General features: G+C 44.4%; 2 protein-coding genes across 2 annotated transcripts in view; both read right to left on the reverse strand.

Annotated features, from left to right (window-relative positions):
* The window catches only part of C11H16orf87 (chromosome 11 C16orf87 homolog), a 399243-nt gene that overhangs the window by 257865 nt on the left and 114746 nt on the right, over positions 1-26632 (reverse strand). The window lies entirely within an intron of this gene.
* Positions 1-26632, reverse strand: part of SHCBP1 (SHC binding and spindle associated 1) — a 35573-nt gene that overhangs the window by 1084 nt on the left and 7857 nt on the right. Inside the window, exons 6-12 of the mRNA XM_063313103.1 lie at positions 25377-25610; positions 12017-12185; positions 10332-10452; positions 4471-4602; positions 2778-2896; positions 2136-2222; positions 881-1013 (exon numbers count right to left, since the gene is read on the reverse strand). Of these exons, the coding sequence (XP_063169173.1) occupies positions 881-1013; positions 2136-2222; positions 2778-2896; positions 4471-4602; positions 10332-10452; positions 12017-12185; positions 25377-25610 (995 nt within the window). The remainder of the gene's footprint in view (positions 1-880; positions 1014-2135; positions 2223-2777; positions 2897-4470; positions 4603-10331; positions 10453-12016; positions 12186-25376; positions 25611-26632) is intronic.

Below are 26632 nucleotides of genomic sequence, written 5' to 3' on the forward strand. Positions count from 1 at the left end.
CTGGCCCAAGGTCACCCAGCCAGCTTTCAGCTTTCGTGGGGACTAGAACTCACAGACTCCTGGTTTCTAGCCCGTTGCCTTAACCACTAGGAGAGGACTCTACTGAAACTGGTCTTAGCCGTTCAGGTGCAAGCAAGAATAGATCCAACAACTCTCCAAATAAAGACCATTTAATCCAGAGGGCCAAGATAGTGTTGATCTCAATGTGGTGGACCAGAATCAAAGAGAACAGGGTTCCAGTTCCCTCTTGGTCATGGATCTCACTGGGTGGTTCTGAGCTGGCTACTCTTTCGACACAACTTATTCTATGGAGTTATTTTTGACAGGATGGCATAAAACTATGGGAGACTCCATATATGGTGCCTCAAACTCGCAGCGCGTAAGGCACAACATAAATGTGATTAGCACAATCTGCTTTAACTACTGATAACTCCCAAGTTCAGATATCTCCATGTAGGGCTTTAATGCACAGCCTGTTAATAGGACCAGACAGATAAGACATAATTACATTTACTAACTGCAAAAAGAAGAAGTTATTTGACCTCTTCTGTTATAATGGCTGGGTTCACACACTGCATGCAGCTTAGCCCAGACTGTGACACCATCTATTATGGTATGTCTAGCCAGGATTTATAGCAGTGTTATGTTTGATTTAATCTACAATGGATTCATATACCATGCTAGGCCATAACATGGTTTGTTTGGTTTTGATTTAGGGCATTGGGGGAATCCAGCTGTTGCAGTATGAAAATACTGGCTTATGGCATGTTGTAGGGCGTAAAGCCGGCCGCTTTCATTGCACCATGCCCTTTCTGCAAGCTTAACAGCAATGCTGATGGGTTGCCAGTAAGTAACATATCAAGGCCATTCAAAATCATACCTGCCATGCTTTCTGGAGTGGTCTCACTTGTGTCTCTAGGTTTCACCAGCACCACACCGTAGCCTTCGTTATTGTGAATCACGTTGTTCACCATGGTTATCTTCGGAACATCCAAATGCTCATCTAAGAAGTTCTAAAAGCCAAGAGAGATGTACATAAGACCTACCCAGATCAACAGTTCTGGGAAGACTCTTTTTCAGCTCATTTGCAGATAGGAAGCCAAAGGCCCATATGCAGTAGTTTTATGTAGAGGAAGGAACCAACAAGAAAAGCTGTGCCATTCACCATCCTGCCAACATCTGCCAACCAGATGTTAACCAGAGGTACAGAAAGCAGCATATAAAATCAGCTTCCATATTACTCCAACTTCCTAATCAGCCAGTATTATGTAATTCTTATTTTACCCAACCTGGACTGAAGAGATCCAAGTCCTAATCCTAGCTTGATCATCAAGGTCACTGGGTGAAATTGTTTCAAGGTCACCCAATACACCCAATACAATCATCAAATGATGGCTGTATTTGTGCAAATCAGCTAAACATCTTTGAGCTAAACATCTTTGTCAGGTATCTCAACTCATTCTTAAGTCAACAGAGGCTGATTTGCACAAATACAGCCATCATTTGATGGGTGTATTGGGTGACCTTGAAACAATTTCTCTCCTTCTCAGCCCAATCTACCTTGCAAGTCTGTGGTGAGGCTAAAGGGAGGAGAGATTCACCCAATGCACTGTCTTGATCTCTCACAAGGAAATAACTGTGAAAATGACATCTTCCTACCACTGAAACTCTTCTGCTTGTTTTAGATAAAGAAACTCAGGGTGCTTTTTAATTGCACGATAAATACCCAATCAATTCTCATTCATGGAATTTTACAAGGAGTTCAGCCTTTGGTCTGTAACAATTCCCAGTAGGGTAACTCAGTTGCAGAAATAACAATAAAGCTGGGGGCACCTTAAAGTGTTACTGTGTGATTGAAACACAAGCTTTAGTGAAATAGATCCTAGTCCACAAAACTTGGGCTAGAATGACAGTTAGTTTGCAAAGGAGCCACAAGACTCTTGCTGCATTTCCATTTGTAATTCTCTCTTCTTTTTCCATCACTTTTTTTCTTACTAGGAAAAAAAGCTGTTAAAAGAAGACAAAGTGAACAGCTGAGCAATCCTTTCAATAATAGATTCAAATGCAGTGCATCCTCTTTAGACCAAAGTTGGACTGCTTCCTTTAAGGTACGCATCTCTCAGGCTAGAACACACCTTGATGAGGATTCCTTCTTTGCAATGGTGTATGCCATTCCCAGTCAAGGTGCACATGCTGCCTGGGTAGATTTCAATCCCAGCACCCTGAAATTTAGAGGAGAAGAAACTGTTAAGAAGCAGGTAAAAAAACAGGAACTTAGATACAAAGGCACTGAAGAAGCTAACTTAGTCTGGGCTGAGCAGTAACTGCCAGGAGTGATTGCTGGAAATACTTCGACTTCTCTAATGAAAGCTGCCTTCCAACTGAAAAGTGAAATCAGTAAAATGGATGGAAAGATGCAGTAAATGTAGCAAAAAGCATGGAAAACTGCAAAAAGGTTCAAAAGTGGTAGTGCAGGAGTCAGCTATTTGCTCTAGTTCATACAAATCTATGGCTACATCACTAGCAACCGAGTTTTTTTGAACAGAGCAAAAGTTACTTCTCAACAAACATGAAGAGTAGCCAAGGGGTTCATTCTTGGAATCCTACCAGAGTCTGCAATGTATTGGCAACCCATGTAGCTTGGCGTTATTCAATCACTTTATTCATTATTAGCCCAGCTTCTTCTGACAGTGGTGTCATCAACAGTGATGGATCCATAGAAGCACTTTGGTGCTCTGGGAAAGAGGAAAATCATTTAATGCAAATATCTGTCCTACCTTAGCACCATACAAGTCAGAGTTCTTCATTAAGAACTCAGCTGATGTCCGGATGGCAACTCCAGTTGTTTCACACTGCAACACGCAGTTCTCCAGAGTAGTCCTTCCTTGATGAACACCTGCAAAAGTATTGTACTCTTGAATTTGTGGGCACACAATCAAGACTTAACAGAAATTCCTGGTGAGCATAAACAAGGAATTCCGAAATGTTTGAGCTAAACATTGTTAGGTATCTCAACTCATTCTGAAGTCAACAGAGGCCAATTTGCACAAATACAGCCATCATTTGATGATTGATTTCAAACACACAGCTTCAGGTGCCTTTTGAGTTGCACGACCTGGTATGGAAGTTCTTTTGTTGATGACACATGCTTTGATTAAAAATCAATGAGCACAATCATTCCTTGATAAAAGCAGCAATCAACACTTATGTTTTAGAAGACTCGTATGAAGAAATAGGCTACAGTTATTTTAAACAAGTCAGTAAAAATAATAATAAAGCTTTCCCTACTGAACTATTGGACTATTATTCCCCAAATTCTTAACCAGCATGAGATTTGTTGTCCAACACTTTGCAGGGGACCAAAGTGGAGAAAGCTATAACACAGCTGATGGAAAAAGGAGTCCTTGGGAATTAAGAGGCATTTCTAGAAGTTTTAGACCAGTTTTGATTTTCTTGCATCAAAATGCACGCGCTTATATTAAACACTTCTTTTTTTTAAAGGACACAATGTATAAATTTACTCTTTTAAAGAATATATTAGGGACATGCAATTAGTAACTTTCTCCAAGAGTGGCCCAAGCACCCCCTCCCCACTTTTTTTGGTGAGTGAATATATTTTCACATAAAAGGTGCTGAAATAATCTTGCTAGCCCATGGAGCATTTGTTATTCAAATCCACACCTCAGATGATGAAGTGTTAATTATCACCTTCTTCAAAAGGCAGGACACAGCTAATAAAAATCATCAAATTCAAGGGGAGGGAGAGATAGAGAAAAGAGGACAGAAGAGGTGGCAGGTCCCCACTAGGAAACAAAATCTTTAAAGAAACTTTGGACATCAAATGTTAAGGAAAGTCATCATGTTTGCCTGTTCTAACAAGACACATAAAATCAATATAGGTTATTAACATGGAAAGAAAGGAATGGGGAAAAAGAATACAGTAAAATTATAACAATGAATACCCTGAAACTTTTAATTCTGAACATTATAGTCAAGAAACAGATATCACTGCGAGTGGGGGAGATGGGTGGTAATAAAATATGATAGATAAATAATTAAATAAATAAAATCACCCAAAGGATGTGATCCTCAAACAGATTTCTCTGCATACAAAACAGAGAAGACTGTGTTCAGACAACCAGCTCATATAAAAAACTAGCAAATAGATATCCACAACCTATTATATTTGGTTGGTCTTCCCCTAGTTTAATTTTTCTATAGTCTTTGGGTATTGAGCAAACCCAAAGTTTGGGTCAGTTTATGGTTCAGCGTATTAAGTCTACTAGAAAAGTCAGCAACCAACTTAAGTGTGCCAATGAATGCTACTTTTGCAGAACTCTTCCCGATAACTTTTTTTGTTGGTTAACCAGTGGAAGGCAGCACCTTCTACCAGGCACACCAGTGCAGCTTGGGACATCCATTGGCTGTATATGCTTCATTTGACTTAGGATGTCAGCTCAGAAAACTCACTCAAAATGCCTTTCACCGCATCATGTTGGATGAGCTTCAGGCTGGAGATTTTCACATCCTTTCCAGTACACTCAACAAAAGCATGTGCCTTCCCTTGCTTTTCTATCACGATGTCATCTGGCAGTCCATAGCCTTTGCAAAAACAGAAAAAAAAGAAAGAGTGGGGTATATTTTTGTAGGTTAGTAGATCTCCAGAGATGTAGATCCTTCCTTAGAGAAATATTCTGTCCACATCATTCCATGCTTATTTAGGACAGAAATTCAGATTCTGTAGTTCTACAATACCATCACACTGAACAGCCAAGAATTATTCTAAACATTGACCACTGATCTTTGAACTGTTCTAGAAAAACATATTGACCAGGGTTGGAATCACAATTCTATGCATCTGCATGACAAAGAATAGCCTGCTATATTCAGTGGGGTCATATGTTCAAAATTGTGGTAGTGCGTCACACAAAATGACTCACTTAACTTTAAAGAACTTGCAGCCAATGAATTTTTTTCACCAAAAATTTCAGGAAGCTGTAGTACAACCTCAAAACGTATTGGAAAATGTATTCTTGATTAAATAAGCAACATTACTTATCCACAGTGTTGTTTTAAGGAAGCTACCATTATGTACTACTTAGGAACATTCAAATGGCTTCACATTCCTTGTGCTAGCTTTCCTCAAACTGATGTCCTCCTGATCTGCTAGGTACGGCTCACACCACCTCCAACTATAATGCAGTACACCTAGAAGGCACACACTGGCTTAAAGATAAACTAAACTCCTTGGTAATCCCTGGCTGGGGAATTCTGGGAGTTGAAGTCCAGACAAGTTAAAATTGCCAAGGTTGAGATACACTGCTCCAAACTACTGAGGTAGAAAAAAGGATGAGCTATGCTTTGGATCCAATGCTGGAAAGGTATCTCTTTAATCTCTTTAAAGAAGCTGCATCTTTTCCTGGACTCACTCAGTAGCCACACAGTCCCAGGAAAACACAGATAAGGAGGCACCAACAGGCTGCAATAAGGCACTTCTGAGACACCATGGGCATGTTAATGGAGTTGCCTTACCTCAAGCATCTGTTTGAAAGGAGAAGACACATCCCTTCTTTACGGAGGCACCACAGGTATGGTGTGCACCCCTTGTCCACTCCAAAACACCTTCTCGGCTCCGGGTCCAAAACACTGACCATCCAAAGGATTTCTAATACTCCCCGTTTAGAAGCAGTGATAAGCAAGCAACTAAGACTGCTCATCAGCAGCTATGCTCCTGGCATTAATTTCAGTGTTAACAAATGGAGAGCTCCCTGTTACCACCAACTGAAGACAGATTTTTATTTCCATTATCTTAAAATGGACAGAAACTAATATTTTGCCATGACAGAGTATCTATTTGATCACATTGCCATGACCATGTCAGGATTCAGATCTCCTATTTATACACCTCTAGGTTTTTTAAAGGAAAGGCCTGCTGTTTTCTCATACTTAGGTTTTTTTTTTTAAAAAACTGCCTTTTTTTTAAGACCAAGGCTAAGTTAACTTAGTTATCCACTATTGTTTACTCCAAACCACTTAAAGAAATTTATGAGCACGTAAAGCTTTTATGGCCTGTCACTAGCATGAATAATGACAAGACAACCAGGAATATAGATACCATTAGAGTCAATGCATTTCTTTTTCTTTTTTTTTTAAGCATCCCAAAACTCAAGAGATGGACCCAATGAAGAGGTAAAGCTATCTACTTAAAAGGAAGAGTTCTAGGTGCCTTATAAGAAGCTAGGATTTAATTAAGGTTGCATACAGATGCACATGAGTCCATGCTAGGGGCTGTGCAAAATGTTCCAAGTTTGAAATACCTGGAATGGGCATTTCAAACGTCTGAAGCTTGAGTCAAAACATCCCATGTTTCAGAGCAATGTCTCCCAACCTTGGCCACTTCCTGATGCATGTCCTTTAGTACCTAGAATTCCTCAGCCAATGTAGGCATTGCTGGGAAATCTGGGAGTTCAAGTCTATACATGTGAAAGTTGCCAAGGTTGGAAAACACTGTTCTAACGGTTTGTTCCCAACACAAGACAAAATAGATATTTTGTTCCATTTTGTTTCACGTGTTCCATCATAGGAAATATTGAGAACTTGAAGCAAGTCCTTGAGCTCTTGTTTTGCATCCTGGAGGCGTGCTACTTATTACTCCACTTACAGAAAAATGGCCAAAGGGATTGTTTTTTTAAAAAAAATGTTATGTAAATAGGCTGAAAAATGTGCGTCATTTCTATGGGTCACTTTAATTTGAGCATGGACTTGTGGCTCTTTGATTCTACTATTCCCTTCCTGGCATTATGGAAACAAATGAGAAGTCATTCTACAAAACCACCCTTTTTTGCTGCGCTCTGAATTACATACAGGATGGTAAGTTCCATGTAAGAGTTTGAACTGAAGGCAGACAAATTAGAGACAATTATCCTGTCTCAAGCAAGTTAACAGCATCATCCAAAATTATCTACACTGCTCCAGGTTTGGGCTTTGCACTAAGGTACCAAGCCCTACTTTGCCTTACCATTTTTACATAGGCCAGTAGCTGGATTCCCCACATTGCACTAAGGCAGCATGGGGGTTGGGCTGAATTAGCCTAGCATGATATATGAACTGGCCATTGTAGTTCATAAACCTTGTTTTATTGCTTAACATGATGATCAATCCCATCAAAAAATCATACATAAGCAAACGGTGGCTTAATGCAATGGATGAATCAAGTCAGCGTATTAAACTGCCCACTAGATTTCTTCATATAGTTGCATGGGACAAAAAAAAAAAACCCAGGGTCCAATTGAAAGAAGCTTCAGACCATCTGATTACTAGCAGCCCTCTCTTCCTCCTTAAAAAAACAAGTCTTATCCCAACTGCTTCCTGCCAGGCCACAATGGTTCAAGTTTGGCCTTCATTGCAATTATACCTCCCACATCATTAACACTCATCATGAACAGCCTCTGTCTTTCAAAGTATTGTTCAGCTTCCTCTGCTTCCATGGCTTGCAAGGTGGGAGGGGAGGAAAACCACCCCCTTGACAGACAAGAAGACTTCCTGACCCTTGATCAAATCACTGCATCGACTCTGTGAATAAACTTGACATGGGCTTTGTTCCTTAAGAGCTTCTGGCTCTGGCTGGTCGAGAACACTTTTAATTTGCTTGCTAACATTTGCCTGACCTCTCCAACGGGATGTGATTTGTCACAAATACCACCCTGTGTGCCCAAACCATCTTATCCTCACCCCTACTGATAAATGAAATTTATTGCAACTCCATATCCTGCAGGGGTTCTGCAGGCTGGTATGGGTATCTGCATAAATCAAACGTTTGAGGCGGGCGGGGGGAGGGCAGCAAGAAAACCATCATAAGAAAAAAAAAAAGATGACTGGCACAGGGAGGAAAAAAACTAGAATCCAAACAGCAGGAAATTAAAAACCTTTGGCTCTTTTTCTATTCAGAAGTTTTGACAAGATAAAGAATGAACCTACAACAAAAGCCGGCTCCAAGAATCTGGAAGAGCGATACGCATCCCTGTTATGTTAACCATGAATGGCAGACCTCAGGTTCTTCTGGCAGACGGAATAGGGAGCTTTGCCTACAACACAGTTACTAAAAAAGAGTTTCGTGGGGGGTTAAAAAGGGGGGGGAAATCTCCCAAGCCAACTGCAGCTAGTGCAAAATGCACCGCCCTGTTGCTGAAGAGGGCATTGAAATTGGAAAATATGGTACTGGCTTGCAGCATGTTAGCAAGAGAACTTCAAGAGCCTGATTCTTACCCATACAAAGCACAGCTGTGACCCCCTTTGGACTGAACAGCAAAAGAGGCTCTGGGGCGCACATGCACATGGACATCCAAATGATGATGTGCATAATGGCGGTGTCGGTGTAATGACATCACCGCACAGATGTCATTGTTTTGGTGCCTTTGTGATTAGTTGAGAATGCTCTGTATGTGCAGCCTCTGTCTGAAGCTCTTTAAACCAGCTGTCTCTTTTCCAGGGAGTCTGTAGCTGCACTGAAAGGCCACGTTTGGGTTAAGGACAGACAAGAGCTACCTGCACGTCCAGGATCTGAAGCCTTTTTGCTTTTAAATCAAAAATACCGCACAGTGTTACTGCAAAGCTCTCTGTGGTCTAGGATCTAGACAACGTTTTGCTATGTGAGAACCTAAAAAAAAGCATTCTTGATACAAGAACCCCAATTGTACAATTCTCTCCCTGTTCATTAAGGTTTGTGTCAAGTCTGGTCCTTTTTTGGTATCAACTTAGATTCATCTTACCACCCAAGCACTGGTTAAGCCAGGGTTCTGCAAGAGGTCACTAGGGGTTCTCTGGGAGATCACAATTTATTTAAAAATTTATTTCAAATTTGGGCAACTTCATGTTAAAGAGGTCAATTTCAGTCTTGATTTTTAGTTTAAGGATGTTCATGCATATATACAGGCCTACACATGAAACGAACGTAATAATTTTGTAACTTGTGGCCTTTATTTGAGCCTGAATGGGCAGGGATTCCCCGAGGCCTGAAAAATATTTCAAGGATTCCTCCAGGATCAAAAGGTTGAGAAAGGTTGGGTTAAGCTGCTGTGATGTCATCACACTGAAATCACCATTATGCACATGTCATCATTTGGATGTCCATGAGCATATATGCCCCAAAGCCCATGCTGAACTTTTTGATCTGATTTGGGATTCTCCTGTATTGTAGACTTTAAGCTGTTAAAGATATTCAGCACAGTATTTTTGTAAGTCTTTGTTTGTTTATACAATTTATATGACCACCCATCTCATAGCAATGCATGAAAAGTAAAACCAAAAATTAAAATTAAACCAACAATTCAGATAACAAACATCCAAGGTTGAAAAAAATAATTCCCCTCTTACAACAGAAATAACCAACAATGAAATCAATCAACTAGCAGAGCTACTTAACCTCCTGGCCCCAATATTTTTACTGAGTGCTTACTTTAGTGTACAATAAATTTAAAACCCTCGCTTTCTAATTTATTCTAATGTTCTTAAAATGGTTCCCTGATTTGGATTTATTTTTAAGAAAGAAAACATGGATCTTTAAAAAAGCAATTAAGCAACCTTTCATGTGCTCATCAAGCAAATGCACCTTCAAAAATGCTAGACAAAAATAATAGACAATTGGTGCTGCCAATTAAATAACAGAATATGGAAGGGTAGGAATAGAGGAGTCTAATATTAAGAAGTTTGATCTGCCCAGAATCAGCCTCAACTGCTTCAGTTTTATCCCAGTTTGCATTCAGAATCTCCAAAATCTCTCATCCTAGGATAACTGCACCATGGTGGCAAAAAAAAACAAAACATCATTTAGGAATGCAAATAGTCCACCCAGCAGACAGAAATGAATGAGGGAGGGGAAACTTGAACACCTGATGTAGTTAATGAACATTTGGAATAAAAATGCTAGATTATCTGTGCTGTGATAATTTCCCCACCCATGGAAAAGTTTTGGTTTTTTTATTTTAGATAGTAAAGGTAAAGGTTTCCCTTGACGTAAAGTCCAGTCGTGTCCGACTCTAGGGGGCGGTGCTCATCTCCGTTTCTAAGCCGAAGAGCCGGCGTTGTCCGTAGACAACACGGAACACCATTACCTTCCCGCCGAAGCGGTACCTATTAATCTACTCACATTTGCATGTTTTCGAACTGCTTGGTGTGCAGGAGCTGGGACTAGCAACGGGAGCTCACCCCACCGCGCGGATTCGAACCGCCGACCTTCCGATCGACAGCTCAGCGGTTTAACCCGCAGCGCCACCGCGTCCCTTTATTTTAGATAGAAAAGTTAAAAATAGATCACTCTTAAAAGAAATACTCACCTTCTAGTGCAATAGAGTCAGCGATAGACAACTCTCCCTCAATAATGTAATGGCCAGGACAAACTATGATTCGGTCTCCTTCATAGCAAGCGCTCAGAGCAGACTGTGGATCATTGTGGAACTAAAAAGAACACAGACTAATGAAACCTGGAGAGCACCACATCTGGACGGTGATGCATGTCAAAAAGCAGAAAAGGCTGGAAGGAACGGTAGCCAAGAAATGAACTTTGATTCAGGATGAGATGAAAGTTAGTCAAACTCAGATCGATTATCTCCCATTCATTTCATTTCATCCTATCACTGCCACGTTAAAATAGTGAGTTATTTATTTAAAACATTTATATAGCCACCACCACATGACCAGATCCGATTTTATAACCATTTTTATGGCAGTCGTTAAGCGAATCCAGCTTCCCCAATGACCATTTTTTTCTGGAAAAGGGCAAAAAAGTTGCAAAACGTGATCGTCTGACCACAGGACACTACAACTGGTCGCAAATGCAAGCCGCTTGCCAAGCACCCAGAATGCAATTGTGTGACCAGCGGGGAGGTGCGATGTTTGCGACACTCAGAAGTGCTTTACGAGCTTTAAAGCACTCATTCCGAGGCCGTCATAACTTCGGACCATTGTTAAATGAACAGTCGTAAGTCGAGGATTACCTGTTCCTACTCAGGTTATTTCTGGCATAGCAGAGTAGCTACCAAGTATTTAACACTGTTCAGATTGTTAACTCCATTGCTGCTGCACATCTAAGATGACAATAATAATAAGCCATGACTGAATTTGAGGGCTAGGACCCAGAGGTGAGTCACAATTAATTCCTTTACACTTTATTTACAGCTTAATGTAATCATTTTTCTCCCCTTTTAGTGGTTCAGCTATTTTTTTCCTCTCATTTCTCATTTTCTATGGCGTTTTGGTTGTATTCGTGTTCGCCATACCTGACTCGTTAACAACCATAAACAAACTTTACAACTGCTGTGAATAGAACACAGGAAGTGCTGTATAGCCAGCATCTTAAATCTTTGCCTGCCTGCCCGACTTCCTGCCTTCCTTCCTGGCATTGTGTTAGTGAACACTCAAGAGGGTATTGGAATTGGTGGTGGGAAGGACACCCGGAGTTCTAGTCCCGCCTTTGGCATAAAAGCCGGCTGGGTGACCGTGGGCCACTCCCTCTCTCTCAGCCCAAGAGCCAATCAGGCGTGGTAGGAGAGTTCTAGTCCTGCCTTAGGCATGAAAGCCGGCTGGGTGATCTTGGGCCAGTCCATCTCTCTCAGCCCAAGAGCCAATCAGGCGTGGTAGGAGAGTTCTAGTCCTGCCTTAGGCATGAAAGCCGGCTGGGTGACCGTGGGCCACTCCCTCTCTCTCAGCCCAAGAGCCAATCAGGCGTGGTAGGAGAGTTCTAGTCCTGCCTTAGGCATGAAAGCCGGCTGGGTGACCTTGGGCCAGTCCATCTCTCTCAGCCCAACTCACCTCACAGGGTTGCTGTTGTGGGGAAAATAGGAGGAAGGAGTATGTTCACTGCCTTGAGTTATTTATAAAAATAATAAAGACAGGATAAAAATTAAATAAACAAATTCTGGGAGTTGAAGTCCAGACATCTTAAAGTTGCCACGGTTGAGAAACACTGCTCTAAAGAAAAGGTAAGCTACTAATCTAACCAGCAATAATTTAATAAGCAAACCTGGATTTCAATTTCTTCACTGAACTGCTCGGGAGAAAGTTTGTCCCTGAACAGACATTGCAGGAAGCTCGACTTGATTGTAGCACAGACCACATGGGTGAAAGTAGCACTAGAGGGACGGACTCCTTTCGCTTTGAGGCCACCATGCTTCTTAGAACCAAACACGTATCTGAAAAACCAAAGCAGCTGGCTATGGAGGGAGCGTGGGGATCAGATCTGGTTCCAATCTGATTCAGCAATTCAAACCGGCGATACGGTATCAACGTATGGTGCATGACACCGGTCAAGCTCTCAGAAACGCACAAAGGAATATCAAACTAGTGTCAGAAGTGTGAAAAGGAAGAGGGGGCTTTTTATTGTGCGTGGTGGACTTGTGAAAAAGCAAAAGAAATCTTGGGTGCAAATCCATACAATGATGCAAAAGATATTGTGGATTAACATTACGATGAAACCAGAATTATTTCTATTGGGTTTTATGGACTTTGAACTAGAAAAGAAACTTGGGAAATTTAATATTGTACATGGTAACTGCGGCAAGGTTATTGTATGCGCAGAGATGGAAGAATAATGAAATACGCACAGTGGAGGATTGGATTATGAAATTGACAGAACTTGCCGAAATGGCAAAACTGACCAGTTTGGTCAGGCAATAAATGATAAAAGACTTTTTTGAAGGACTGGAAACCTTATATGGACTTTTTGTTGAAGGAAGAAAAGATTGAAGTGATGATTTATGGATTTGGGGACTAAAGTGGAAGGGAAAAGAGTAAGATGGCAATGACTTGATAGAAAGAAGGGTGGAAATAAAAATTCTATATTTTCCTTCTTTCTTTTTCTTGTACTTTTCTTTTTTTCTTATTGTCTATCTTCTTTTTCCTTTTATTTTTTAATACTTGTATTGCATTCAAAATTTCTAATTAAAAAATAATTTAAAAAAAAAATTCAAACTGGTAGTGGCAAAGCCCAGAGGCACCTGAGTAGGTATGCCTATCCAAACTGATTTGGAATGTTGCTTCACTTTGGAGATTCAACTGAATCAGCTTCCAACTGAATCTCCAGATCCAGGCCTCAGACAGCCTGACCCGCCATGGATCTTCCCCAGTTTCCTGAAGTACAATTTGAAAACAAAAAGGGAGGCTCCACTGGTTAAATCTCTTCAAAGCATGTAGAACAGCCTTTCTCAACCTTTTGACCCTGGAGGAACCCTTGAAATATTTTTCAGGCCTCGGGGAGCCCCTGCACATTCAGGCTCAAAGATAGGCCACAAGTTACAAATTTTTTATATGTCATGTTCTCATTCTAATGTCTGGTTAACATTGTAACGTTTCACATGTCATTCTCTGTTCCGTGTTCCTTCACCCGGGGTTTTTCCATTCTTTCGCCCTCCATTGTTTTGAGGGCTTGGAATGCATGTTTGGGTTTGCGCTCCTGTTCAAGGTTACTTTCCCAGGCGCGTCTGACGGCTTCCAGCACCTGGGAGGGGGAGCGTCCTGACGGGCGACGGGGCGGGACCTGCTTACAAGCAAGGCTTTTAAGTTTGTATTTGGCGCGCTTTTGCTCATTCTCAGCTTTCTCTGTATTTGCATACTATTCCTTTAATAAATCAGTTATCTTTAAGCCCGAGCTGGTGAGACTGAGTATTTGGGTTTAGGCAATCGTTACATAAAGCTGAGAATCATTTCATCCATTTTCCGCTAGCCCCATCCAATCATTGGATAAGAGGGAACGCTAGCGATGACAGAACCTCAACTTCGCGCAAGTGAGGGAAGCGAAGAAGAGCGGGAGGCGGCCAAAAGCCGGCCAGTGCTAACTTCAAGAGCGCAAAGAGCAGCACGTCGGGAGTTGCGAGATATCCAATTGGACGAGCTGCTGATATCCATGCAGGAGAGTCTCAGGAGTGATCATAGAACCGTTATGGAAAGAACACAGGGGAGGGGGTCTCCACAATTGACCTGGGAGCACGAAGTCCCCTTGTCACCGAGGGTGGTGGTAACCAACTGTCATGTTCTCATTCTAATGTCTGGTTAACATTGTAACGTTTCACATGTCATTCTCTGTTCCGTATCTCTTCACCCGGGGTTTTTCCATTCTGTTGCACTCCCTTGTTTTGAGGGCTTGGAATGCATGTTTGGGTTTGCGCTCCTGTTCAAGGTTACGTTCCCAGGCGCGTCTAACGGCATTCAGCACCTGGGAGGGGGAGCGTCCTGACGGGCGACGAGGCGGGCCCTGCCCACAAGCAAGGCTTTTAAGTTTGTATTTGGCGCGCTTTTGCTCATTCTCAGCTTTCTCTGTATTTGCATACTATTCCTTTAATAAATCAGTTATCTTTAAGCCCGAGCTTGTGAGACTGAGTATTTGGGTTTAGGCAATCATTACATAAAGCTGAGAATCATTTTTTCCATTTTCCGCTGGCCCCATCCAATCCTTGGATAAGAGGGAACGCCAGCGATGACCGAACCTCAACTTCGCGTAAGTGAGGGAGGCGAAGAGGAGCGGGAGGTGGCCAAAAGCCGGCCAGCGCTAACCTCGAGAGCGCAAAGAGCAGCACGTCGGGAGTTGCGAGATACCCAATTGGACGAGCTGCTGACATCCATACAGGAGAGTCTCAGGAGTGAACAGAGATCTGTTATGGAAAGAACCACGGGGAGGGGGTCTCCCCAATTGGCCTGGGAGCACGAAGTCCCCTTGTCACCGAAGGTGGTGATAACCAACCAACCCCTGGAGGAGCCGGTCACTCCGGCCCGTATGAGGGCATTGGAAGATAAAATGGATTTAATAGTGACGATCCTCAAGGATCTACCCAGAGAGGATCAGCCCAGAGAGGCAGAGCCCACCCCGGAGGATTGGGAGGAAGAGCCGTCACAGTACCCCAGGCACAGCACCCTGTCGACCCGGGGGAGAAGTAAGACTCGATCAGCCCATCAAAGGGGAGAGCGAGAGGCAAGACCTCCTAGGGATCGACCAACTGTGGGGGCTCGGCGTACGCTGTCATTCGCGGCACCGCCACAGCCAGCTGAGCCGGTAAGAACCTTCCCACCATTTGGAGTGAAGTTTGATGGGGATCCTGCAACGCTCTCCTTCTTTATTACGAATGCCAAGCATTATATAGAAGATTGGGGTCGGAACTTTCAGTCTGAACATGGCAAGGTCAATTTCATTGCCAACAAGCTGAGAGGAAGGGCAGCGGATTGGTATGTGCAACTATGCCAAGCTGAGGCAACTGAGTTAGAGGACTTCGATGAATTTTTGTGGGCACTCAAGGAGCATTTCGAAGACCCCCTAGCTCAAGAAACGGCCAAAAATGACCTGCGCAAACTCTACCAAGGGTCCCTCTCAGTTGCTAAATATGCGTTGGAGTTTAAAGCTTTAGCAGGAAAAGTGGAAGACTGGTCTGAGCCAACAATCATCGAATTGTTCAAGCAGGGGCTAGAACCCGAAATCCTTCGATGGGCGCTAGGCAGAGACGATCCCAAAACGCTATATGGGTGGATTCAGTTGGCGGGAAGCGCAGAAAATGCCCTACGAACCTACGCCCATACCAAAGAGCTTAGACAAACACGTCTTGCTAGAGGAGCGCGCACATCTGGACTTGCCAGCCGCCCCAAACCGAAAACCTGGGAAGAGGAGAGGGAGCAACGGTTCTCCAAGGGTCAGTGCCTCAGATGTGGGAAAGACGGGCATCGAGCCACGTCGTGCCCGAGACGCCGTCCTGAGGAACGACAGACGAAACCCACGGTAAAGATGCCTGCTCCTGCTCCACCGCGAAAACTGAAGGCGGCCCTCGCAGAACTGGACCCCCCCGACCTACCCTTCGGAGAAGAGGAGGAAGAGTTGCAATTCGAGCAGCCGGCGGGAAAAGCCTACCACCTGCCCTGAAGGGCGCCCTAGGGCAGGTGGAAGAAACCGGGCGTAACCATGATTCGGTGAGTGGAAACTTCCCCACACTGACTGTTAAAGTTAAACTGAGCTCAAAAACCAAAACTGTGGAAGTGTGGGCCATGCTAGACTCGGGTTGCTCCCGTTCCCTAATGCACCCTGACGTGGTAGCAGCTCTCGAACTGCCCACGTTCCCTTTGGCAAGACCCATGATTTTCACCCAATTGGATGGAACTATGGCGGGAGGGAAAGCAGTCAATCTTTCCACGGGACTGGTCGCTTTGCAGATGGGCTCCCATCAAGAAAAGCTGCCATTTGTGGTAGCTCCAGTGGGGGGCCCTCTGGTAATCCTGGGAATGCCTTGGTTTGTGCAACAAAACCCTTTTATCAACTGGCTCCATAGAACTGTAACGTTTGCAGATGGATTTTACAAAGTACCCGAAAAGGACTTACTGGAGGACATGGAGGGTGGAGGGGTAGCGTATACTACTGTGCAAACGCTTCACCCTCTTGAAGGACTACCCAATCAGTATCAGGATTTTGCTGAAGTATTTGGGGAAAAAGAAGCGGATCGCTTGCCACCCCACCGAAAAACGGACTGTGCCATTGAGTTTTTACCAAATGTAAAATTGCCTCACCCAAAAATATACCCCATGTCTCCCAAAGAGCTTACCACGCTAAGGGAGTTCATTGACAAAAACCTGGCTAGGGGTTTCATTGAGCCGGCAAATTCCCCGGTAGGAGCTCCTGTCCTATTTCGGCCAAAAAAGGATGGGTCATTAAGACTCTGTACCGATTTCCGCGGGCTCAATGCGGTCTCAATATTAAATAAATATCCTTTGCCCCTGATCAAAGATATGTTATCACATCTGGCCAGAGGCAAAATCTTCTCAAAACTAGATTTGAGAGAAGCGTATTTTCGCATTCGCATAAGGAAAGGGGATCAGTGGAAAACAGCATTTAACTGTCCTCTTGGGGCTTTCCAATATAAAGTCTTACCTTTTGGCTTATCTGGGGCACCCGGGGTTTTTATGCAGTTAATCAATGAGGTCTTGCATGACCACCTATTTAAAGGGGTACTGGTATATTTGGATGATGTATTGATTTATACTGAAACCATGTCAGAACATATCCACTTGGTGCGTCAAGTATTGACTAAATTGAAAAAAGCAGAATTGTATGCAAAACTGTCAAAATGTGCATTTCATCAGTCGCAAATTGATTACCTAGGTTACCGAATTTCAGCTCAGGGCATTGAAATGGACCCTGCAAAAGTAGAAGCTATTGTGGCATGGGAGCCTCCTCGTACCAGGAGACAATTACAAAGTTTCCTTGGATTCTCTAATTTCTATCGGGCATTCGCCCAAAATTTTGCAGAAATCGCCCTCCCCCTTACGGAACTGTTAAAAACCAAGGGACAGGGGGATACGCGACGTTCGAAGAACCCAGGCGCGCTCCTTAAATGGACTCCAGCCTGTCAGCAAGCGTTTCAAACGCTCAAACAACTTTTTACCACAGAACCAATTTTGCAGCATCCAAACCCCTCTAAACCCTTCGTGGTACAAGTCGATGCTTCTGATTTTTCCATAGGCGCAATCTTGTTACAATCTGACCAATCTGGCGATTTAAAACCCTGTGCCTACCTCTCTCGCAAATTCACTGAAACAGAGAGACGATGGCACGTTTGGGAAAAGGAGGCTTTTGCTGTAAAAACGGCTTTAGAGACATGGCGACACCTATTGGAAGGTACTTCCAACCCTTTTGAGGTCTGGACTGACCATAAAAACCTGGAAGCTCTAAGCACCAGCCGAAAACTCAGTCCGAAACAGCTGCGCTGGGCTGAGTTCTTCAGCCGCTTTGACTTCACTCTTAAATTTATACCAGGCAAGAAAAACTTTTTGGCTGATGCACTCTCGCGCAGACCCCAAGATGCTGGCCCAGGGCCAACGGTCCAAGGCACCGTCTGGACCGACAAACAGTTAAGTCTGGCAGCGGTGACTCGCAGCCAGACCCGAGCACAATCGACTCCGCCTCCAGCCGCTCAGCCTTCCAGCGGCTCGCCTCCCTTGTCAATTCCCTCCGATTTGCAACAACAGTTGCTCTCCCACCTTAAAACAGATACTTGGTTACAAACCAACAGACACATGTTAACTTTCACCGATGATCTTGCCTGGCGCAACGATCGTCTCTATGTACCCGAAGCACTGCGAAAAACCATACTCCAGCGCTGCCACGATGACAAACTAGCGGGGCATTTCGGCTACGTGAAAACTTTGCACCTCGTTCGCCGCCAATTCTGGTGGCCCACTTTACTCAAAGACTTAAAGGAATATGTCACTGCGTGCCCTGTATGTGCGGCGATAAAGCGCAAACCGGGCAAGCCCCAGGGTCTCCTTCAACCCGTGGCCACTCCGTCTGTCCCTTGGCAAGATATCTCCATGGATTTTATCGTTGATCTACCCCCTAGTCAACGAAAAACTGTCATTTGGGTCGTCAAAGACTTTTTCTCCAAACAAGCCCACTTTATCCCATGTGCTTCTATCCCCACCGCACAACAGCTGGCACGCCTCTTCCTCATCCACGTGTACCGCCTCCACGGTATCCCCGCCCGTTTGGTGAGTGACAGAGGCACACAATTTACGTCACAATTTTGGCGGGCATTTTTAAAACTTTTAGGTACGAAACAATCACTTTCTACTGCTTGGCATCCGGAAACGGACGGATCTACAGAGGCGGTTAATTCTACATTAGAACAATACCTCAGAGCTTTTGTTAACTACCAACAAGACAACTGGGTCGATCTACTCCCATTTGCTGAGGTCGCTTACAACAATTCCATTCATCAAACCACTGGTCAAGTTCCCTTTAAAACTGTTTTTGGACGTGAATTTGTTCCTATTCCTGAACTTCCTCATCCTCAACCACTCCCAGCCACCCTCACTGGCTGGGCAGACTCTCTCAAAGACTCATGGTCTAATATTTTACTCGCTCTCCACCATGCCCAAGCTACCTATAAACGCCATGCTGATGCCAAGCGTTCCCCAGAACCATCCTTTACAGTCGGGGATAAAGTCTACTTATCAACTAAATTTATCAAGTCCCCACAACCCTCTAAAAAACTTGGTCCTAAATTTGTCGGTCCTTTTCCAATTATTGCTCAGCTCAACCCTGTTACGTTTAAACTTGATTTACCTCACAACCTTAAACGTTTACATCCTGTTTTCCATTGTAGCTTACTCAAACCCTGCCTGTCATCGGACCGTTGGCATCCGCAACCCACTCCTCCACCTCCCCTCATGATAGACAACCAGCAGCACTTCGAGGTGGCATCTATTCTCGATTCTAGACGCCAGCGCTCTACTCTACAATACCTCGTCCGCTGGAAACATTTCCCTCATCCTGAATGGGTTGCTGCTCCAGACGTGCATTCTCCTCGTCTCGTAGCCCAATTTCACTCTGCCTATCCTGACAAACCGGCTCCCTGATTTCTTTTGGGGGGGCAATATGTCATGTTCTCATTCTAATGTCTGGTTAACATTGTAACGTTTCACATGTCATTCTCTGTTCCGTATCTCTTCACCCGGGGTTTTTCCATTCTGTTGCACTCCCTTGTTTTGAGGGCTTGGAATGCATGTTTGGGTTTGCGCTCCTGTTCAAGGTTACGTTCCCAGGCGCGTCTAACGGCATTCAGCACCTGGGAGGGGGAGCGTCCTGACGGGCGACGAGGCGGGCCCTGCCCACAAGCAAGGCTTTTAAGTTTGTATTTGGCGCGCTTTTGCTCATTCTCAGCTTTCTCTGTATTTGCATACTATTCCTTTAATAAATCAGTTATCTTTAAGCCCGAGCTTGTGAGACTGAGTATTTGGGTTTAGGCAATCATTACACCAACCAACCCTCGGAGGAGCCAGTCACTCCGGCCCGAATGAGGGCATTAGAGGATAAAATGGAGTTAATAGTGACGATCCTTAAGGATCTACCCAAAGAGGATCTACCCAGAGAGGCAGAGCCCATCCTGGAGGATTGGGAGGAAGAGCCGTCACAGTACCCCAGGCATAGTACCATGTCGACCCGGGGGAGAAGCAAGTCTCGATCAGCCCGTCAAGGGGGGGAGCGAGAGGCAAGACCTCCTAGGGATCGACCACCCATGGGGGCTCGGCGCACGCTGACATTCGCGGCACCGCCACAGCCAGCTGAGCCGGCAAGAACCTTCCCACCCTTTGGAGTGAAGTTCGATGGGGATCCCACAACGCTCTCCTTCTTTATTACTAATGCCAAGCACTATATAGAAGATTGGGGTCGAAATTTTCGGTCTGAACATGGCAAGGTCAATTTCATTGCCAACAAGCTGAGAGGAAAGGCAGCGGATTGGTATGTGCAACTATGCCAAGCTGAGGCAACTGAGTTAGAGGACTTCGATGAATTTTTGTGGGCACTTAAAGAGCATTTCGAAGACCCCCTAGCTCAAGAAACGGCAAAAAATGACCTGCGGAAACTCTACCAAGGGTCCCTCTCAGTTGCCAAATATGCGTTGGAGTTTAAAGCTTTGGCAGGAAAAGTGGAAGACTGGTCTGAGCCAACAATCATCGAATTGTTCAAGCAGGGGCTTGAACCCGAAATCCTTCGATGGGCTCTGGGCAGAGATGATCCTAAAACGCTATATGGGTGGATTCAGTTGGCGGGCAGCGCAGAAAATGCCCTACGAACCTATGCCCATACCAAAGAGCTTAGACAAACACGTCTCGCTAGAGGAGCGCGCACATCTGGACTTGCCAGCCGCCCCAAACCAAAAACCTGGGAAGAAGAGAGGGAGCAACGGTTCTCCAAGGGTCAGTGCCTCAGATGTGGGAAAGAAGGACATCGAGCCACGTCGTGCCCAAGACGCCGTCCAGAGGAACGACAGACGAAACCCACGGTAAAGACACCTGCTCCTGCTCCACCGCGAAAACTGAAGGCAGCCCTCGCGGAACTGGACCCCCCAGACCTTCCCTTCGGAGAAGAGGAGGAAGAGTTGCAATTCGAGCAGCCGGCGGGAAAAGCCTACCACCTGCCCTGAAGGGCGCCCTAGGGCAGGTGGAAGAAACCGGGCGTAACCATGATTCGGTGAGTGGAAACTTCCCCACACTGACTGTTAAAGTTAAACTGAGCTCAAAAACCAAAACGGTGGAAGTGTGGGCCATGCTAGACTCGGGTTGCTCCCGTTCCCTGATGCACCCTGATGTCGTAGCGGCTCTGGAACTGCCCACGTTCCCGTTGCCAAGACCCATGATTTTCACCCAATTGGATGGAACTATGGCGGGAGGGAAAGCAGTCAATCTGTCCACGGGACTGGTCGCCTTGCAGATGGGCTCCCATCAGGAAAAGCTGCCATTTGTGGTAGCTCCAGTGGGGGGTCCTCTGGTAATCTTGGGGATGCCTTGGTTTGTGCAACAAAACCCTTTTATCAACTGGCTGCATAGAACTGTGACGTTTGCAGATGGATTTTACAAAGTACCCGAAAAGGACCTACTGGAGGACATGGAGGGTGGAGGGGTAGCGTATACCACTGTGCAAACGCTTCAACCTCTGGAGGGACTACCCAATCAGTACCAAGATTTTGCTGAAGTATTTGGGGAAAAGGAAGCGGATCGCTTGCCACCCCACCGAAAAACGGACTGTGCCATTGAGTTTTTACCAAATGTAAAATTGCCTCACCCAAAAATCTACCCCATGTCTCCCAAAGAGCTTACCACGCTAAGGGAGTTCATTGACAAAAATCTGGCTAGGGGTTTCATTGAGCCGGCAAATTCCCCGGTAGGAGCTCCTGTCCTATTCAGGCCAAAAAAGGATGGGTCATTAAGGCTTTGTACCGATTTTCGCGGGCTCAATGCGGTCTCAATATTAAATAAATATCCTTTGCCCCTGATCAAAGATATGTTATCACATCTGGCCAGAGGCAAAATTTTTTCAAAACTGGATTTGAGAGAAGCCTACTTTCGCATTCGCATAAGGGAAGGGGATGAGTGGAAAACAGCGTTCAACTGTCCTCTTGGGGCTTTCCAATATAAAGTCCTACCATTCGGTTTATCTGGGGCACCTGGGGTTTTTATGCAACTGATCAATGAGGTCTTGCATGACCACCTATTTAAGGGGGTACTGGTATACTTGGATGATGTATTGATTTATACTGAAACCATGTCAGAACATATCCACTTGGTGCGTCAGGTACTGGCTAAATTGAAAAAAGCAGAGTTGTACGCAAAACTGTCAAAATGTGCCTTTCATCAGTCGCAAATTGATTACCTAGGGTACCGGATTTCAGCTCAGGGCATTGAAATGGACCCTGCAAAAGTAGAAGCCATCGTGGCATGGGAACCTCCCCGTACCAGGAGACAATTACAGAGTTTCCTTGGATTCTCTAATTTCTATCGGGCATTCGCCCAAAATTTTGCGGAAATCGCCCTCCCCCTTACTGAACTGTTAAAAACTAAAGGACAGGGGGATACGCGACGTTCAAAGAACCCAGGCGCGCTCCTTAAATGGACTCTTGTTGCTCAGCTCAACCCTGTTACGTTTAAACTTGATTTGCCTCACAACCTTAAACGTTTACATCCTGTTTTCCATTGTAGTTTACTCAAACCCTGCCTGTCGTCGGACCGTTGGCATCCACAACCCACTCCTCCACCTCCCCTCATGATTGACAACCAGCAACACTTCGAGGTGACATCTATCCTCGACTCCAGACGCCAGCGCTCCGCTTTACAATACCTCGTCCGCTGGAAACATTTCCCTCATCCTGAATGGGTTGCTGCTCCAGACGTGCAGTCTCCTCGTCTCGTAGCCCAATTTCACTCTGCATATCCTGACAAGCCGGCTCCCTAGTTTCTTTTGGGGGGGCAATCTGTCATGTTCTCATTCTAATGTCTGGTTAACATTGTAACGTTTCACATGTCATTCTCTGTTCCGTGTTCCTTCACCCGGGGTTTTTCCATTCTTTCGCCCTCCATTGTTTTGAGGGCTTGGAATGCATGTTTGGGTTTGCGCTCCTGTTCAAGGTTACTTTCCCAGGCGCGTCTGACGGCTTCCAGCACCTGGGAGGGGGAGCGTCCTGACGGGCGACGGGGCGGGACCTGCTTACAAGCAAGGCTTTTAAGTTTGTATTTGGCGCGCTTTTGCTCATTCTCAGCTTTCTCTGTATTTGCATACTATTCCTTTAATAAATCAGTTATCTTTAAGCCCGAGCTGGTGAGACTGAGTATTTGGGTTTAGGCAATCGTTACATTATATTTGTTTTCTGGGTACTCCTGTATAGATGCATGAACAGTGTCCTTAAACTAAAAATCAAGAATGAAACTGACCTCTTTAATGTGAAGTTGCCTGAATTTGAAATAATTTTTAAATAAATCATGATCTCCCAGGGAACCCCTAGTGACCTCTTTTGGAACCCTGGTTGAGAAACCCTGATGTAGAAGACACACTTTGCGAGCCCTGTGGTGAAGTGTGAATCATTACAACAGCCTGCCCTTTGCAAGACTTGTGCAGCTGTTTCACAAATGCTCCCCCACTTCAGCCGGAGTATACAGTCAACATTCCATTCTTGGGACTGACAGGGAAGGAATCTGGCTGTGCATGTATGTACACACACGTGGAATCAGCCTGGGACACAACTATATGACGCAGCTGCTGGGGAGACAACTGACCTTTGTGCTAACTCAGTTTGCAAAAACCTCTTTTAAATGCTTTGCCCAGCCTTGAAAGACAAGATGGGCAACCAAAGGAAAGGCAGTTGTGTAGTGCTCATAGGTTAATTCTTTTCAAAAGTGGCAACCACAGGAAAAATCAGTGTTAGGATTGTGGTATATGAAATAATACAATTTGTAAAAATAATAATAATACCAATTATTATTGATATTATAAGGCAATATCATATAGATCTTGGTTGGGAAAGATTTTAAGGTGTAAATACTAATATTAGATAATAGCAAAGAAGCAATATATGTAAGCTAGTGAGTAACACAATGATAAATAATTAAACTAACACGGAGACAGAAAGAGACAGTTAACACAGGTAAAGGTTTAAATGTGTAAAAGCCTTGGGCTAATGAGGTGAAAACTGGCAGGCTTACAAGTAAGAACTCTTTCAAAAGAAACAAAGGGAAGCAATTGGTCTCTAATTAGCCTAACACTGACCAACAGAGGAGACATACGAACAAAGGCTCCTCCAGGGTGTGCTAAGCAAGGAGATAGAGTAAATGTAACCATATGAGATATTGTCCTATGAGGATTTCAATGTGTGAAAACCTTGGAATGTTTCAAATGCTTCAAAATAGGCTTTTACAAGCATAAGCAAAATAAGATAGAGGGGTCCAGGGAATGAGGCGGTCAGAAGATTGTGCGTCTGAGTGCCCAGCCAATGGGTAAACAGGCCAGAAAGGAGAGGGGGGAGGCTGGACAGGGAAAAGTATAAGAAAGTGTGTATTTGTAATTTTGGGTGTGGCATCTTTCCTTTTGATCAGACTCTGCGTAGCCTGGTCAAGGTGCCCACCGCGCTTTGCAAACCGCTTCAAATAAAGTAAGTTCCTTTTCAGAAATCTCTGGTCCAGTTTCCATGATTTTCATATCTAACAGGATCAAGGTGGGGGGAAGGATCCATTAACCCCCCCTGAAAAAAAACACCATCCTTACAAAACTTCTATGTCCCCAATTTCTCTGCTTCACCCTTTTATTAGGAATTCAGTATGGGGAGAAAGAGATCGAGTTTGGTGTAGTGGTTAAGGCATCAGGCCAGAAACCAGGAGACTGAGTTCTAGTCCCACCTTAGGCACAAAGCCAGCTGAGTGACCTTGGGCCAGTCACTCTCTCTCAGCCCTAGGAAGGAGGCAATGGCAAACCACTTCTGAAAAACCTTGCCAAGAAAACTGCAGGGACTTGTCCAGGCAGTCTCCAAGAATCAGACATGATTGAATGGATTAAAAAAAAGGGGGGGGGGAGAAAGTGTCAAGTCCCAACAGGCTTTTGGTGACCAGAAATTTGCTTAATGCACTGAAAGTCACAGAGCACACAAGGAGGATACACAGCAGGAAAGACTGGGAGTGTTCTTTCTGACAGTTGGTGGATGGCAGTGGCTTGTATTCAAACACCTATGAAAGGCTTGTACTTTAACTGGTGTGTTTCCTGCCTCAAAGTCAGAAGAGGGAATGAAATCTGGGTTGCACTCCGATAACTCCAAGAATTGCAATAAAAGCTTTTAAATATCACAGGCTGCACACTTCTGATTTCCTCTATTTTCCTGAGACAGCTATTTTTAATGGGAAAAAAAAGTTAATCCATTAAATGCAATCAAACATTAACATATAATCTGCTTTGGCCATGAGACCAAGGTAAGCAAACCAGATTATTCCACAAAAGAATTTAAACTAGAGGGGGAAAAAAAGACCTCTTTGCATTAGATGCTGTAGGCGATGTAATACTTTGCTTCAGAGAGTTAAAATCTAAATGTTTGCTTTACCTGAATAGAAGATTTTCAATCATTTTCAGCTTCTGTTTCAGGTGCTCTATCTGGTCGTAGAGTTTCATCCCTTCCACCACAGAGATATTGTCTTTCTCAGAGTCAGAATCACAGGCTGAGAGGCTGTTCCTGAGGACCTGAAACTTGCCATAGAGTTCTTCACACTGGGAAAGGCGGCTGTGATAGTCTGACACAAGAGTTGATGAGACACGATCTTCAATGATGTCGTAGTACCTGGAATTCCATGGTTGGAGGTGATTGGAAGGCAGAACGATATCCATGTCAGAAAAATTCCTGAAGTCTATGCAGTAAAGGTAAAGGTAAAGGTTTCCCTTGACGTAAAGTCCAGTCGTGTCCGACTCTAGGGGGCGGTGCTCATCTCCGTTTCTAAGCCTTAGAGCCGGCGTTGTCCATAGGACACTTCCGGGTCATGTGGCCAGCATGACGACTCGGAACGCCGTTACCTTCCCGCCGAAGCGGTACCTATTGATCTACTCACATTTGCATGTTTTCGAACTGCTAGGTGAGCAGGAGCTGGGACGAGCAACAGGAGCTCACCCCGCCGCGCGGTTTCGAACCGCCGACCTTCCGATCGACAGCTCAGCGGTTTAACCCGCAGCGCCACCGCGTCCCATCGAAGTCTATGCAACAAAACCTAAATTTAAAAAGTCTGCAGGACTTACCAAGTTACTACCATGAACACCTCTCCTTCATCCCCCCCCCCCCCAAAAAAGAACAGGGAGCTAGACAGAACATTTTCACTTTGCAGCAGAGAGAAATTCATTTTATTTTGTTACCAAAATTATAACCCACCTTTCTGTTGACGTAATTTCCCAACCATGAAAAAAAGACTATTACAGGCAGCCCTCATTTAGTGACTGCAATGGGTTCCAACAATTCGGCTGTTAAGCAAAATGGTCGCTAAGTGAACATGTGACAGAGAGAGAGACGCTGTGAAGATCACTGAGTGCTGCGTCTGATTCAGATGAAGTTCTCTCACATGGTGTCCTGTGCCTGACCCATTTTTTTTCCTTTTTTTTCCCTGCTTTTCTCCTCAGTGCAGCAGTTCCCTAAAAAGTACTAACAGCAAGTTAACAAGCTTAGCTCCATGACCTTAATTCAGTGCTTCCCAAACCTGGGTAAATTACCCAAAATTGGGTAAAAGTGATTTTTCTTTGGGTAACGACACAGGAACCCATTCAATTAACTTTAAATGTTTTACCTACATTGGATAAAAAGGACTTTCTGATAAGCAG

The sequence above is a fragment of the Candoia aspera genome, chromosome 11 (assembly GCF_035149785.1).
Source record: "Candoia aspera isolate rCanAsp1 chromosome 11, rCanAsp1.hap2, whole genome shotgun sequence".
In the NCBI taxonomy this organism is placed as follows: Eukaryota; Metazoa; Chordata; class Lepidosauria; order Squamata; family Boidae; genus Candoia; species Candoia aspera.